The following is a 15,874-nucleotide window of genomic DNA, read 5'->3' as shown; positions in this document are numbered from 1 at the left end:
GAAGTTTGCATGTTCTCCCCGTGTCTGCGTGGGTTTTCTCCGGGAGCTCCGGTTTCCTCCTACAGACACGCAAGTGAGGTGAATTGGAGATACATAATTGTCCATGACTGTGTTTGTTTTTACACTTGTGAACTGATGAATCTTGTGTAACGATTAACTACCGTTTCTGTCATGAATGTAACCAAAGTGTGTAAAACATTTTGTTAAAATCCTAATAAATAAATACGCCAAGAGTCGTTTTATTTTTTGATCTATAAAGGCATAAAAATATGGGCATTATTTCTAATATTCAAAATAACATCTGACTCATTATTAAAAAAAAAAAAAAAATATGTACATGTACATGTAAGCAGGCATTGCAGAGAAGGTTAAAGGAACCCTGCAGGACAAAACATATTTGGTCAGTGCCCCTGAGTGTATGCAATTACCATATTAAATAATCAAGATTTAACATGAACATGGCTCAGAAACACTCATCTGTAAGTTTAGAAAATTACCATCTTAAATCATAACTGGTGGAGGACACCCCTCCCTCCCACTTTGCTTGCATGTGAAGACCCTCGACGTCATAGGTAAATGTGTTTGGGTTATATGGGACACAAACCACATAGGGGAATCATGGAATGCGGGCTGTTATCTCGACTAGTGTGTCTTCCAAACCTAAGTGTGGCAAACGGCTTACAGCCACAATACCCTCTTAGTGCCTCCTTAAAGCAAGAACTGATATTTACAAGAGTGATTCACTATGTTAAACATCACTGTCAGTGAAGGTGTGGTTTAATAATCTTGTCATTTTTCCAAGACTTGCATCTAAATATATCAGATCAGATTTTAATTTAGCACCATAGACCATACGCAACCCTAACGATGCAAAAAAAGTCCTCAAAATACCTTTTATTGACAAATTCCCCATTTATCTCCAAGATCAGCCAAAAAAAAGGAGCAGCTGCATATGGGCCTGTGCACTTTATCAGCCCAACACATCTGAGCGCGTCCTGGGCTGTAGAGTTATGGAGGGAAATAAGCCCAGACTGTCAACATCTGAGCCGGAACAGTAGAGGCAGATTGTAAAGGCAAATTGCAGACGCCGCAAACAGCACCTAAAGTGATGAAATGAGACTTACAGCTAGCTATGTTTAAATATTTTTAATAACCAAAAAGCTGTGTAATACCAAAACCCTTTAAAGTGTATTACTTTTCTACAAAATTATATCTAAAAAGCCAGGAAAACATATTCCAGTGACATGACTGTATACATATGTTCAAACATTCTCCACATTTTTACACCACCAACAGCCTGAACTGTTGACAGAACACAGTTCGAGGACATGAATGCATGCTGTTTACGCCTGAGTTTGACCCTACAACCTGCATGTCAGAGCAGAAATGAAGATTTATCAGATCCCAAACCGGATGGATGATCACTTACTTACACACAGGAGCCTACAGCCATGTTTTGGGGAAGGTGTAAGAAACTAGAGTACCTGAAGAAATAAAGCTTATAGTGTGAGTGTAGCATGTTCATGTTTTATCATCACGGTAGGTCTGGTTTCCCTGAAATCACTTGGCGCAATGCAGTAACACACCAAGGACATGACGCCAATCCATTTCTGTGCCGCCTCTGCCATGATCTACTGTCCCACCCTTCCATAGCCAATTATGCCTGTATGTAGATGCCTAACAGGTCGATAACACCTTTGGAGATTCAAACCCTGGGTCCCACCAACTGAGTGTCCAGGATTTTGTTTATTTTTTCAATCAATCAAAAAACTTGTTGAATTAAGTTCCTGCTTTTCTGTTTCATCAGCATCTAAGTTTATCCAACAAAGTGACAAGAACTACAGAGATACAGCTTACAGCCTGGCAGAAGATCATGAAACACCTGGATATACAGACAGAAAAGGAAACAAGTAAAACAAGAGAATGATCACTGCATGTTTTAAGAGCAGTTTATTGTTTAATTATTATTATTGCAGGAACAGCTAACCAATAGATAATATAATATAACAGAACACAGCAACAGAGAAACACAATGTTTAATGTTTCTGTACCAAGGCGAGTAATTCTACAGGGAATTCTTTACAATTTCAGTGAGAAACATCTGCAGATGACAGTTGCTTTCATTTCTACAGCTGCCAAAGACAGAATAATAGAGCAGCAAAGACTGAAGATATCATGCATGAAAAAGCAAAAAGAAAAATCCAAACCAAGGATTGCTGATGATAAATGTGTCCACAAAAAACAGAATAATATGCCATGTGTCCATCAAGACATATTTTTATCTGTTGTCCAGTACACACAGCAAAGCCATGATAATAGAGCTGAGCAGTGACCATCCACTAATTTGCTAACTCACTCGCCACTCCTGAAAATAGTTTAAAGTCTTTAACCAAATGCAAAATGAGAAAGAAGGCAAGGGATGAGTGTCTTTTACTTTACCCTTCTTTTAATTCCGTTATTCCGCTGCCACACCCTTCTTTCAATCCCTTTTTCCTCCGTCACTACCTCAACCGTGGTTTAGGACACCCATGGACTAGCATCCACCCCCTCCGGCACACATGTAGTTGAGAACTGCTTCTTTACACCAGCTGGCAGTGGATTCTTATAGAGAGCCGCATTGCATATGAAGTGTAACATTTAGCTCTATGTGTACTTCTCACAGTGACTAAAGGTAAGGATCATCCTCAGGACCCATGCAGTACCTACACTACGCCAATGTGTGGCATGTTTTTTTTTATTGTACTAGTTTGTTACTTACTATTGCTTTCGCATCTCTAATAAGTTAGCATTTTTGGTAGCCTGTCAGCAACTGAACTAATGTTTCTCAAATACTTCTGAATCTGAGCTTGTATAACTGAATACCTAATTTTTAACCAAACATCAATAAAGCAGACTTGTTCTATTAGGTTTTTATCTGTTTATGAATCTTGTAGATTATAGCAAGTCTGTCTCATCAGGTTTAACCTGTATTAAATTTTAATCTATGGTGAAACCTAATAGCATCTTAATTTCATAATCCCATCATCCAAATTTGTATGTGCATTTGTTTGTCTGTACTATATCTTTATTAATTAATATATCTTTACTTGGTACCCTGTTCCTATAGGGGCATCAGTAAAAAAAAAAACCTCAAATAGCCTGTTTAAAGTTAACACTCCTGACAGACCTTTGATACTTCAGAACTGCATTATAATTGAAAAGACTATCATTTTTTCGTTTCTAAAATCCAAGCCAGGTAGCACGCAGCCACCATTCTGTCCAACATGCTCTCCAAACACACACATACACACACACACTTACACAGAACTCAACACTGGAAGCTATAAACCGTGTTTTGACTTTGTCAGGAATGCAAGGTTTTCAAAACACCTTGTCCAGGTGCAGTTTAAACACCACCCAGTAAATCTAATGCTGCACACAAATAAGTAGGTGTTTGACAGCTGATGAGAAAAAGCCACTCTGACACAATAGTGACCATTACCTGTCTGCATACGACCCAGATTGTACAGTGGAGTAATAAAAGTTCATAACCTTATAAAGTGCTCCATCAAAGCTTCACAAAAGCTGCACATCGTTTTGTACATCATTGTTTTTAGTACGTCACAAATAAGGCCTAATGTAACGATATCCGAAAGATGTAAACAGTTATTAAACATCTAATATAAAAGCACCTTTGTGTTATCCAGTACATTCAGCTGCTACCACTTTTTGCACCCAAAGTAAAGATAGAACAGTCATGTCATTAATTATTAAATTAAATGTATTTCGGCTATGAAATATTTTGCTAACAGTTGTTATAAATCAATTATATATAAAAAAAGAAAATGATATTATATGCTTCCAACTTTGCAGCAACAATTTAGGGAAGGCCCCGTCTCGTTCCAGCATGTCCTGTGCACAAAGCACAGTCTATAAAGACATGTAGAAAAACTTAGTTAAAAAAAACAGTGTCGTGCACAGAGCCCTGACCTCAGACCCACTGAACAGCTTTGGAATGAACTGGTTTTGGTTTTCTTGACCAACATCAGTGCCCAGCCATACAAATGCTCTTTTACTAGATAAGCACAAATTCCCACATACTGTACATAAGATGTCTTTTCAGACGAGTGTCTGTTGTCATAGCTAAAAAGACAGAGGTCATAGAGATCACTCTATTTTAATACTATTTGGTTTTTTAAATATGATGTCCAACAAACTCATGGTCAGGTGTCCAAATACTTTTGGCCATATAGTGTATATAAAAAGGCAAAAATCTGAACATTGTCTTTACCATGCACGAGAACTCATCTTCCAAAAATCGATTTGGCAGGATAAACTGGGCAGTGCTTAACATACAATTCTTTTTTCTATAAGAATCAGTGACCTTACACATTCACTTTTATTTAGCTTTCTCTGAAAATATAATGCCATTTTTTAAAACCCTGGGATTATAAGGGCATTTCTGCACTTATAGATACACTTATAATATACAAACATGACTGTTCCTCTTTAAAGCTTGTCCCTTTGCTTATAATCTTACTTTTATGTTTCTACTTCTCTTTGCCCTGAATTTTATATCTCTCCAAAAACTCAGCATGTTTCTGGCGTAGGATCTCCTGTTGCTTCTTAAAGCCATTTACCCTACAAAAAAACAAACAAACAAAAAAAACCTGGTCAAAACAACTGAAATATATGAATAAATTCTTCAGAAAAATGTGATTAGTCACATAACACTGATTAAATTCTAATGACCTTATTATTTATTCATTCATCTTTAGTAATCATTTTATCTTTATAAAGGTTGCCCTGGGTCCAGTGCCACTCAATAACACTATAGGCACAATGCAACGATGTGGCAATCCACTGCAGGCATACAGAGTGATCGAAGGCCAGGTTTGAACTCAGGGCATCAGATTGTGCAGTGCAGCACGTCCACAATCTGCTGCACCAGTCCATTCAATGTACAAGTACAATAATTTTAGATTTCTTACATACATTTAGATTGTTAATGTGTAAATATTTTGTGTTGTAGTTGGGTTTCATACCTGGCTCTCTCTTTAGACTCATTGTAGATTTCAGTGATGACTCTGTCCTTTTCATCCATGAAGTTATTATGGACTTCCTCTAGCTTCCTGCAAAAGTAATGAGATAAAATGTTTAAAAAGCAGTGGCAGAATTAATTGCGGCAGAATTTGACTTAATGGATTGCAGGTGGCAGATCTTTGTTAATAAACATGGTTTTAGAATGGGATGTCCAACTAGCTTATGGTCAGGTGTATTTCTATTGGTCACATAATGTATGTTTGCAGTTAGTATCTTAAAGCTGCTCCCGACAAAATTAGAATTGCTACATGCAGTTTGTTTGCAAGGCGACTTTGTATCATAGAATGATAGATACCTTGTTTAAGATTAAAATGCGCAGTCATTTCGGCATTCAGTCAGACTTTGGTGTCATCCACTAATTACAAACGGTGACCTCCTACATTTGGAGGGTACGTGATTTGCATTTAATTTTATTAAGTGATCCTGAACAATGTCTTGTATTAAATACACACAAAGTCTATGTCATGTAAAGGTTCCATAAAGACACGGCATTGGCTGTCCTTCTCATCTAACATCAGTGCATGACTCCCCAAATTCCAACAGACATACTCCAAAATCCTCTGAAAAGCCTTTCCTAGAAGAGTGAAGGCTGTTATAGATGTGAGGGGTCCATATGTAAGTCTCATGGTTTTGGAAAGGGATGTCCAATAAAGTCATATTCAGCTTGTACAGTTGGCCGGCTAGCATACTTTATTTGTCCAAAAAAAAAAAAAAAAAAAAAAAAAATCCAAAGCACAACATATAAAATAAAGCAGAGGGGAAACTGTATCTCTAAAACCCAGAACATTTACTGTTTTCTTATTCTTCTTAATTTATTGTGTGCCAACCAGTGATGCAAAGCCAGTCTGTGGCACTCAGTCCCAGTCCAGGTGTAAAAACATTAAGCCGATTATAATGGGTATAAATAAATAAACATCAGGAAATGAACATACAATAGTGTGAGCCAGACCATGAGACAGACTATTAAAACAACAACCCAAAACAAACCAGTCATGTAATATATTAGTGACTAATGCACAATCAAATTAGTTTATTAATGTTATTAACCATGTAAACATGTAACTTTAATAAAACTTACCTTACTAAATGATTCATTACAAAAAACAAAGTCTTCATTTGAGCACTTTGAGTACCTTGTTCTTTAATGTCAGCTAAAAAGCTTGCCAACAAAAGCTTGCAAAGAATTAGCTTGGTTACTAAGAGGATTTCAGATCAGTATCACATTTTAGCTCAGAGCCTGGAGAGCCAAATATTATTAACAATGAAAACTCATTCAGAGTGTTAAAATGCAGGAGCTGCAAAGTACATTTATACTGATTACTCAGCAAAACTGACTATTTCAATAATCAGTATAAAAATGATGTAAAAACAAGTTATTCATGGAAATGGTTTGATAAATAAGTTTAGATAAAGTACTTTATTTGTACATGTTGTTTTATACGATATAACGTAATACCATAGTAAGATTTGGGGTGTGGGTGTTCAGTTAGGATGTGGGTGTTCAGTGTAATGGCTGTGTCTGACTATAAAAATTCTTAAAACATTTGTTTTTGTCAATATTATATTATACAACTGGGTGCTATCAGGCATCTAGATACAGACATGATTGGCTGTATCTGGGGGGTGGTGGTAAAACTTAAAATTAATATAAAATTAAATAAGTAAAATATTACTAAACTATAATGATTAGTAGAATATGTTGTTTAAAACCAAGATTTTTTTTTTTCTTGTTTGGCCAAAAGTAAACATCAGGAGAGCTTCTGTATTATTCTGTTTTTCACCTACACCAGATATATGTGTTAAGACCCATTTTATACCTATTTTATATAGATGGTTCCAGTTAAAGATCCCAACACTCTACCAGAAAGCTTGTTTATTTGCCAGTCAACTGTTCCTGCAAGGCTCTCCAGAGAGTAGTAACATTAAACAGATTTTGACTTGGCGTTGCCATGTGTGGTCAGGAGTACATAACCACCTCTGTTATCAGAGCAGGATCAGGATGAAATTTTTCTTTGTCGCTCAGCTGTGGATGTCTATGAGCCTTTACATAGAAAACAGAGCAATAATCCCTCTTCCAGTCATGTTTAAAAAAGATGTCTGAAAAGATGCAGATAGTGAATTAGTTGCTCATAATTCAAGCGAGTGGTCACCTGCGGTCTCAGGGGTCGACCTGTTGTTGATATAAGGGAGAAAGATGTGTGCTTCCAAGGATAGTTCAGATAGTGTGAAAACATGGCAAATCTGCCGCTCAGGTGGCGCAGCGGTAAAAAGAAACGCGCTGCAACCAGGGCTGGATTCTGAGAAGCGTCGTATCGAATCCAGCCTTGCTTTACCGGTTCGAAGCTGAGTGGCTATATGAGCAACGATTGGCCGGTTGCTCATGTGGGGGGTGGGACAAAGAACCGGATGTGGGTCTCTCTCTGTCAGAATGCGATTGCGTTCTCTGCCGGCTGATTGGAGGCGCTTACACAGAGATGGGAGGGGGTGCCCTTAGGGTGTGTCTCTCCGCATGCAACGCTAGGTGGCGCCAAACTCATCAATGTGTGGGTGGCAAAGATGCATCTGGCTGCTGCTCGTGTTTCGGAGGGGATACGGGTTAGCTTCAATCACCTCCGTCAGGGCAGGGTTCGGCATAGACAGAGAGGAAGCACGATGCTAATTGAGAAAAAGGGGAGAAAAAGGGGTAAAAAAAAACAAAAAAACATGGCAAATCTTTAGTGGATCTGAATCGACCTACTGTCCAGAGTGGTTCTCCCAACTAAGTCAGACCAGCCTACTGGTTCTGGATGCACTGGAGCAAGACCAACTGTTTTACGCCTACTGTTCTCTCTTGCTATATATGACTCGGTGTGCCAATCACTGGATCATTAAAATTGTTTAATTAATGGACTACAAGAGCATAGATGTTACTGCGGCCCTTTCCTAGTGGGAACTTTCACATAACCAACACATCTTTCTACACACAAGGAAGAAAATGTGTGTGTAAAGAAAGACACAGTACCAGTTAAACAATTCTAAAGACCAGAGTACAACGTCCAGTACACAGTTTAGTCCACTTTGAATATACCACTTATTCTTAGTTGTAAGGTTTTTAAAATTATTAAATGAAGTGACTTCATGGCAAAATTCATAATAAAAACAGTAAGTAAAAGCTGTAAAAAGCCACAATCTAGCAATTCTAATCAAAGCCAAGAGACCAGCAATATACTCACAAACAGTAACTAAAGAGGTGCAAAGTAAAAACTTGCTTCTGGTTTAAACTTAAGGAAAAAAACATTTTAAAACTTTCTATACCACCATATTTTACTCCTAAAATGTAGAAAACCCATAAAAATATTTGTTTTAATTATTGTAACAGAAATTGTAGTGTCACTGAAATAGTACAGTTGCACAAAGCCCCAAGAGTCTCATGACAAACACATCCTTTACAAAAGTATATTAACCTTTGATTAACTGTATTTTGCTTTGATTAACAAATTGGCTTACCAACCTGGTTTCTTTCACTGACCAGCAGAACGAACACTCAACGTTCCTTGTTGTCATTACAATAAATGTTGTGATGTGTCACACAGACCCAGTATAGTCTTCTTTAGTGAGTGGAGCAGATTTGCTCTTCTGTTAACGCTGTTAAACTGGCTGGTGAAGGTCATTTCTATGGCATATGTGTTTCTCCTGCAACTGATGTCAAAATCGATGTCGTGTCACCCTGCCCCTTCACTCTACTCTTTCACATTTGCTTTTTCTATTCATATGAGTTCAGGGTCACCTGCTCTTAGTACAGGCCTACTGAGACCTACAGGCCTACCTGAAGCTCAGAAGCTCAGAATGCTCGTGACCTTCTTAAAATTTGTCACCCACTGTGCTCTGATACCAGTGAACAGTTCTGTATTCATGCATGTGGTCGCGGTGTGACATTTGGATGTTTGCCAATTGCTAAAGGACTTTTTCCATGAGAGCAGGGTATTATTTTTACTTGCTGCATCGAATATAATTACTGTGTGACTTTGTTGTTGTAAAATCTTGACCTGTGTGCACAAACATGAGTACATGAGCAACCACTTGGCTCCATGTTTCTCCTGACAGTCATTCAGAATTAAAAAATTGTGTTAGATGTTTATATAGCTTTACTCGAGTTACTCAGTAATGTGAGTTCCAAAACTAACATTAAACAACAATTAAAACAACAGCTTGAGTTAGATTAGGTTATTACATTACACCATAGTGTGCCTACCATTAGGTGCCGGAAATGAGATTTAACTTACTGAATATAACGAGTACATTATTACAAGTGTGGACGCTCGGGTGCCGCAGTGGTAAATTATACTAGCCCACTAGTGCTGGGATTAAGGGTTCGAATGCTCACTGGTGCTATCAGCTGATTGAGCATCTACATATAGACATGACTGGCTAGGTCTGATAGAAAGTAGGGGTGGCCAAGGTCCCGTGACGGTCCCGCGTCCTGCCCAAGGTGTGTTACTGCATTACTACCGCCTACTGATTCTGAAAAAAATCTGACTCACTGCAACGCTGACAGGGATAAAGAGGTGGGAAAACATGAAAATGAAGGAATTAATAATTCATTCACACCCCGAGCAGGACGCCAATCCATCACAGGGCCTTTCATCTCTTTATGAAGATGCCCGACTGGCTCATGGCATTGCTGGGAATTAGAATCTTTGATCCTAGTGGTATAGTAATCATATTACCATAATGACAATATCATTCAGTTTCACTTAGTTATTTAACAAGCTGGCTGACATGACCAAAGCAAATGCCCTTTCTGTCTCGTCAAGTGCCCTGTAGCGCTAAATCTTTAGGACATACTTTGTCAGATAATCCCCGTCTCTATGATCTCGTTAAATTTGCATGTCTGTAATTTTACTCATTTTTTTAGACATTTGATTGATTTGATTATGACATTTCGTGTATAAATTTCAAACTCAGTCAAAATAGTGATATATTTCCTTTAAGGTTTTGGACAGTGTTTTGTACACTACCTGAATACAAAGTAATGAGCACCAATGCTGAGAAGCATGCCGACCGTGCAGTAGCCCACCAGTTGCAGATTCTTCTTTTTCTTTTTCTGCCAATCTTCCTCTGTGTTGTCCTGAGCATTCCGGAACTGCTCCCAGTAGCGCGAGTTATCAGACGTTTCTGCAGCACTGAGATGCCCAAAACAAATTATTTAAACAAAATCAACACTTACATTGGTTAGCTCAGTTTAAATGAAAAACTGACTAATGATTAACATTGATTTAAAAGGAAACAGCCATGTTAGTAGCAGAATAGGCTATGGAATGTCAGAGCTTTGAAAATAAGCATGTTTTTTTCTTTAAAACCACATCAGAAAAAAGGCAGTAAAAAATAGACCTGGACTAGACATCACTATACCTGTATGGTGGCGGCAAGACCATTGTGGCAGCATGAACTAACAAGTGTATGATTTATCAGCCAAAAGGCAGTTCGGGAAACATAGCTGAGCTTTTTCCCTATTTGATACAGATCCTCTTGATAAAATATGGCATAAATATTATGATTATTTAAAACTAACTAAATTTGCTAATATTGTAAAAGAAAAAAAATACTTTGCTCTTTAATCCTTTACAGAGTTCTCCAGTTCAGATCTCAGCTGTACTACTGACCAAACTGGACGTTCAACAGATCCAACTGGCCATGTCTGAGGTCAGACAGGGTTTCGCCTCATTGTCTCTGCAAAATGTGACCTCTATGTCGAGGTGCAGACATGAATGGTGGGGGTTTCACACAGAGCATAGCGTGACTCTCTGTACGCAGTTACAGTTAATCAAATGTCTCTGTACAGAGACAATCACCTGTCTATCACTGGGCCACACACACACTCGTTCACTCACACCTCAAAACAATTAAAGCAACTAATCCACTTTCTGCATGTTAACTGAAAACTGAAGACTAGAATAGACTGTTGGATCTTACCTGCTGGTGTATGTGTATCTGGCGTGAGGTCTAAAACCCTCCTCTGCAGTGAAGTGGTGCCTCAGTCGGAGGTCATACTCCTTCCGGGTACCTTGTTTGCTTAACACCCGATAAGCCTCGTTCAGCTTCACAAACTGACTGTGCAGGTTTGGGTTAGCTGGATCACTGTCAGGGTGAAGCTAAATAAAAAGAAATGCAGTTCAGATTCACATTCACAAGCTTTTAAAACACAATGCCAAATCTAAGAAAAGTTGAGACAGAGAAACAGACATCACTGATTTGCAAATGCTTTTTCTTAACTGTATTTAATTGACCACAATACAAATGACAAGACAATTGAATTTTACAATTAACTGACTTTGTTTTTTGTACATATTAGGTATTTTCTTGCCAAACGGAATACCAGACTTGGCACAGTTTTTACACCCAATGGCCTTCCTGACGCAACCCTCCTATTTTTATCTGGGCTTGGGACCAGCACTGAAAGCATATCTCTCAATAGCTAGGCTGATTCGACCACACCATCCAGTCCTGGACACTGTCCATTCATGTCCCTGCAGACAACTAACAACTGAGATTTAAACCCTGGGTTTCAGTGGTGATGGGCTAGATGAGCCACCCAAGCGTGCATGTTTTTTTGTATTTTTTTGTATTTATACTCATTCTAAATTTGATGGCAGCAATACATTACAAATAAGTTATGACAGGGGCATGTTTACCACTGCATTACATCACCTTTACCATGTGGTTACATTTATTACAAAAGCATGGCCATTTTTAATGCAGGTTTGAGAGATTGTTGGTGATGGGCATTTACATTAGTTTTTGGCCTTGTCATTTACCCATAGATATTTCTTCACCATCTCTGAATCTTTTAATAATGTCATGGACTGTAAATAGTAAAATTTACAAAAAAAATTGATTAATTAAAGTTGATTAATTAAAGTTAAGTCTTAATCTTGTTTTAAATACCTGAAAATCATGGCTTTTTGTTTTTTAAAACTGGGTTTGTAAAAATAAACCAGAAAATTAAATGATCTACACAGACATCAAACAGAGTGTTTGTTCTTTTTCCTTCTCTTCTGTATTTAGCCCTCGCTTATGCTTTCATCTTCAATTTGATCATTGTGATCAAAACACCCTTATGTCTGTCCTGAACCCGCACACATTACAAAAACTCAAAGACAAACTCATCCTTCGTACAGAAATACACACACTCCCAACTCACATTTACAAACATAAAAATTGTGTGTACATCGTCATACTTGCACGTTTTTAGAATTATTGGCCCTTATTAGCTCAATCCCAAGAGAGAAGTAAGAAAAAAGTCATATTTATTTTAAAAAAAAAACAACAACAAAAAATACCCCTTAGCATAGCCACACCTCTGCTACAATCCATGATATTATAAAGCAAGGAATGAGAGAACACTTTTTAATGCAGAATCTCTCCAGATTCTCAAGCCTTCCGGGACTCGTTTCTGTCAGTGCAACAGGCAAAAGCTTCATTCTGTGGTCAACTGGCAATTTTGTGTGATTTGCAATGTATGTTTTGAATCGTTGTCCTGCTGGAAGATACAAGCATTCCCAGTTGTGCTTCTAGTCAAGGCAGAAAATTTTTAGTTTTCGCTCATTTTTATGTTAACGAATGACTAAACGAATTTGGACATTGCATCACCTCATATTTATATAAAACAGTAAGTCATAAATGACAGCTTAAAAAAAGCAAAATATCAATAGGATCCCAACTTAATTAAGTTTGACAGCTGTGGTTAATAAGGGTCAAACTTCTTTCATCTTTTTTGTGTCAGATTTAGCCACGACTGTTTTCATGCAAAAAAAAGTGATCCTTTGTATGCACTGAGGCTCTCAGTGTAAATCCATCAACTGCATTGTTTTTAAATATGAGTAAAATAATAGTAAAGGTATACCTTTCTGGATTTGTCAAAAAATGCATTCTTTATTTCTTCCAGCGATGCATCAGGTTTAACACCAAGAAGTTCATAGTAGCTTGAAGGTGATCTACAGAAAGACAGAACAGTCTTGAAAGCTATCCATTAAAATATATAGGAGCAACTGGTCAGTTGTAACAGTACAGTGTTTACGATGGTCATTATTGGTCCTATGATGGATCTTGTCCACTGATGACTGAGTAGAGATGAATAAGTAAAAATAGACTTAGGCACAGATGGCTTGAGTCTTTAACTGTATACCTACAAAGTGAACCTACATGGTAAATGTACCAAATAATTTAGCAGGTTAGTGTTGAATAACATCAACATTTTACATGTATCTATGTATCACTGTAGTTGTACAAACGTACCTATGTGCTGCTGAAAGTGACAGTAGACGCTGAGAGAACTTATAGTACCACAGACAGTTGTGACAGAGCCGCAGGGGGGCTTCCAACTGCATAATGCTACCACGAGTTCAGAGAATTGTTAGAATGTAATCTAAAAAAATGGAACAAAAAGAAAAGCTCATGAAAACAGACACTTGGATCATAGATTAATTTAGATTAAATCATTGGTGAAGAAAAACAAATCCTCCAAATGTTTGGAGACATTCACAGACCCTTCACATGCTACTACAAGACTTTGCTCCACTTGTGACTGAAAAAAATACTTTATGTTCTCCAATATATTCCAAAGGTGTTTTATTTATTAGGATTTTAACATCATGTTTTACACACTTTTGGTTACAGTAATGACAGAACAGGTAAATACTGGTTACACAAGATTCATCAGTTCAAGTTCCATGTCAAACACAGTCATGGACCATTTTGTATCTCCAATTCACCTGGACTGACCCAGACCACTCCACCTGGGAATCCAACCCAGGACCTTCTTGCTGTGAGGCAACAGTGCTACCCTCCAAGCCACTATATATGTAACACGTATAACTTATCACAAGAGCAATACATTTAATTCTGAGTTACACACAGATCCACATGCGCTGAGCATGCTGTCAAACTCCAAACTAGCAAAAGTAGCTTATGTTTGTAATTATACTGTTTGATATAGTCATTGCTTAAGATTTAATGAGCTTAAATGCTTACATTTTCCTTGTTCGGGTTAGAATATTCGAATGCTGACGCATGCACACTAAGGTTCCAAATCAGCACTTACACTGTGTAGAGATCTGCAGCTCCACTTTCAATTAAAATCAACTGTCAGCTATTAGAAATGACATTTTTACCCCTCAGCATTAATCAACCAGTGACTTATTTGTTGATTATTGGTTAATTAATGACATCCCTAATGGACACCCTGTGTTTTAAGTCACTGACAGGGCAGCACGGTGACAGTGAGTAGCACTGTCGTCTCACAACAACAAGGCTCTGGGTTTGATCCCCAGGTGGGGCGGTCCGGGTCCTTTCTGTGTGGAGTTTGCATGTTCTCCTCGTGTCTGCATGGGTTTCCTCCCACAGTCCAAAGATGCAAGTGAGGTGAATTGGAGATACAAAATTGTCCATGGCTGTGTTTGAAATTAAACCTGTGAACTGATGAATCTTGTGTAACCAGTGATTATCTGTCCTGTTATGAATGTAACCAAAAAGTGTAAAACACGACGTTAAAATCCTAATAAATAGATCACTGACACATTTTGTCCCACCTGAAATCCAAAAAAATGATTTAAAAAAAATGCAGCCAAGATGTAGTTTTTTACTAATACATGTTTTTTAAACAACATCTCAGGCATGTTTAGTGAGGTGGACACAAAAACGCAGCAGCACAATGTAAACAGAAAAGCTGTCAGGTCATAATCATTTGTTGGAACAAGTGAATGCTATTGCAATATTGGTACCAATCTTTTTACCAGTTTAATAAAACGTTGCATTGAGGTGTGTGTGCTGGGTTACTCTACAGTACTTCAGGTTAGTACTTTTTTGTGTTAATATTTTGTATGTGGTTTTGGGTTTGGGCAGCTGTAGCCTAGTGGTTAAGGTACTGGACTGGTAATCAAAAGGTCGCTGGTTCAAGCCCCACTGCCAGGTTGCCACTGTTGGACCCTTGAGCAAGGCCCTTAACCCATAATTGCTTAGACAACATACTGTCACAGTACTGTATGTAGCTTTGGATAAAAAGCGTTTGCTAAATGCCAAAAAAATGTAAATGTAAATGGGTTACCCATCTCTGTTACCCAGGCCAAAACTTTTTATGAAACAAAGACAGCTGAGGTTAGATTAGTGATTAACAAGAGCCACAACAGCAGGTTTGTAAGATCACATTAATGTTAATTCACTCACAATGGTTTAACTATAAATCGTGTATTTATTAATAATCGCTTGGAAGGACGACAGTAATGAGAACGTACCGGTGTAATACACAGCTGAAGTTTCATAACAGCTCCAGCAGGAAAAGTTACATAAAGAGCAGTGAAGCATTCAGCGGATGTGTGTGAGATGTCGTTCTGTTTTTTATAAAAACTGCTTATTTAATGGTTTACTAAAAGCGGTCACATTAAACTGTTTAAAGTTCGACACTAATAGAAGTTTATGTTATATCATTGTTAGTGACCCAGTCTCGTGTTTATGATTTGGCTGGTTTGTTTTTCAGAATAAAAGTCCTGATTTTCATACAAAACTGTCTGCACTGCAACTGGAACGTCAGGTTCATGGTTACTTTTTAAAATCTAATTATTAAGGCTGCATTATTTATTTATTTATTAGGATTTTAACGTCATGTTTTACACTTTGGTTACATTCATGACAGAAACGGTAGTAACTCATTACACAAGATTCATTAGTTCACATATTTAATGTCACACAGTCATGGACAGTTTTGTATCTCCAATTCACCTCATCTGCATGTTTTTGGACTGTGGGAGGAAACCGGAGC

The 15,874-nt window shown here is 37.8% G+C and overlaps 1 protein-coding gene across 1 annotated transcript; it reads right to left on the bottom strand.

Annotated features, from left to right (window-relative positions):
- Positions 1–1,948: 1,948 nt before the first annotated feature.
- On the bottom strand, positions 1,949–15,445 carry dnajc4 (DnaJ (Hsp40) homolog, subfamily C, member 4). The gene is made up of 7 exons (XM_063000394.1): positions 15,351–15,445; positions 13,357–13,486; positions 12,965–13,055; positions 11,035–11,213; positions 10,080–10,244; positions 5,025–5,111; positions 1,949–4,620 (listed from the first exon to the last, which is right to left on the bottom strand). The coding sequence occupies exons 2-7, from the start codon at positions 13,446–13,448 to the stop codon at positions 4,530–4,532; spliced, it is 705 nt and encodes a 234-aa protein (XP_062856464.1). The 5' UTR covers positions 13,449–13,486; positions 15,351–15,445; the 3' UTR covers positions 1,949–4,529.
- Positions 15,446–15,874: the final 429 nt, after the last annotated feature.

The sequence above is a fragment of the Trichomycterus rosablanca genome, chromosome 8 (assembly GCF_030014385.1).
Source record: "Trichomycterus rosablanca isolate fTriRos1 chromosome 8, fTriRos1.hap1, whole genome shotgun sequence".
Lineage (NCBI taxonomy): Eukaryota > Metazoa > Chordata > Actinopteri > Siluriformes > Trichomycteridae > Trichomycterus > Trichomycterus rosablanca.
This window is presented reverse-complemented; position numbering and strand designations above follow the sequence as displayed.

Excerpts from the sequence above, each read along its gene's own strand:
- dnajc4 (XM_063000394.1), bottom strand. The coding sequence starts at position 13,448 with ATGCAGTTGGAAGCCCCCCTGCGGCTCTGTCACAACTGTCTGTGGTAC. Across the intron at positions 11,214-12,964 it reads TTTTTGACAAATCCAGAAAG|CTTCACCCTGACAGTGATCC; the intron begins GTATACCTTTAC and ends CTTTTTATTTAG. Across the intron at positions 5,112-10,079 it reads GCTCATTACTTTGTATTCAG|GAAGCTAGAGGAAGTCCATA; the intron begins GTAGTGTACAAA and ends TTACTTTTGCAG.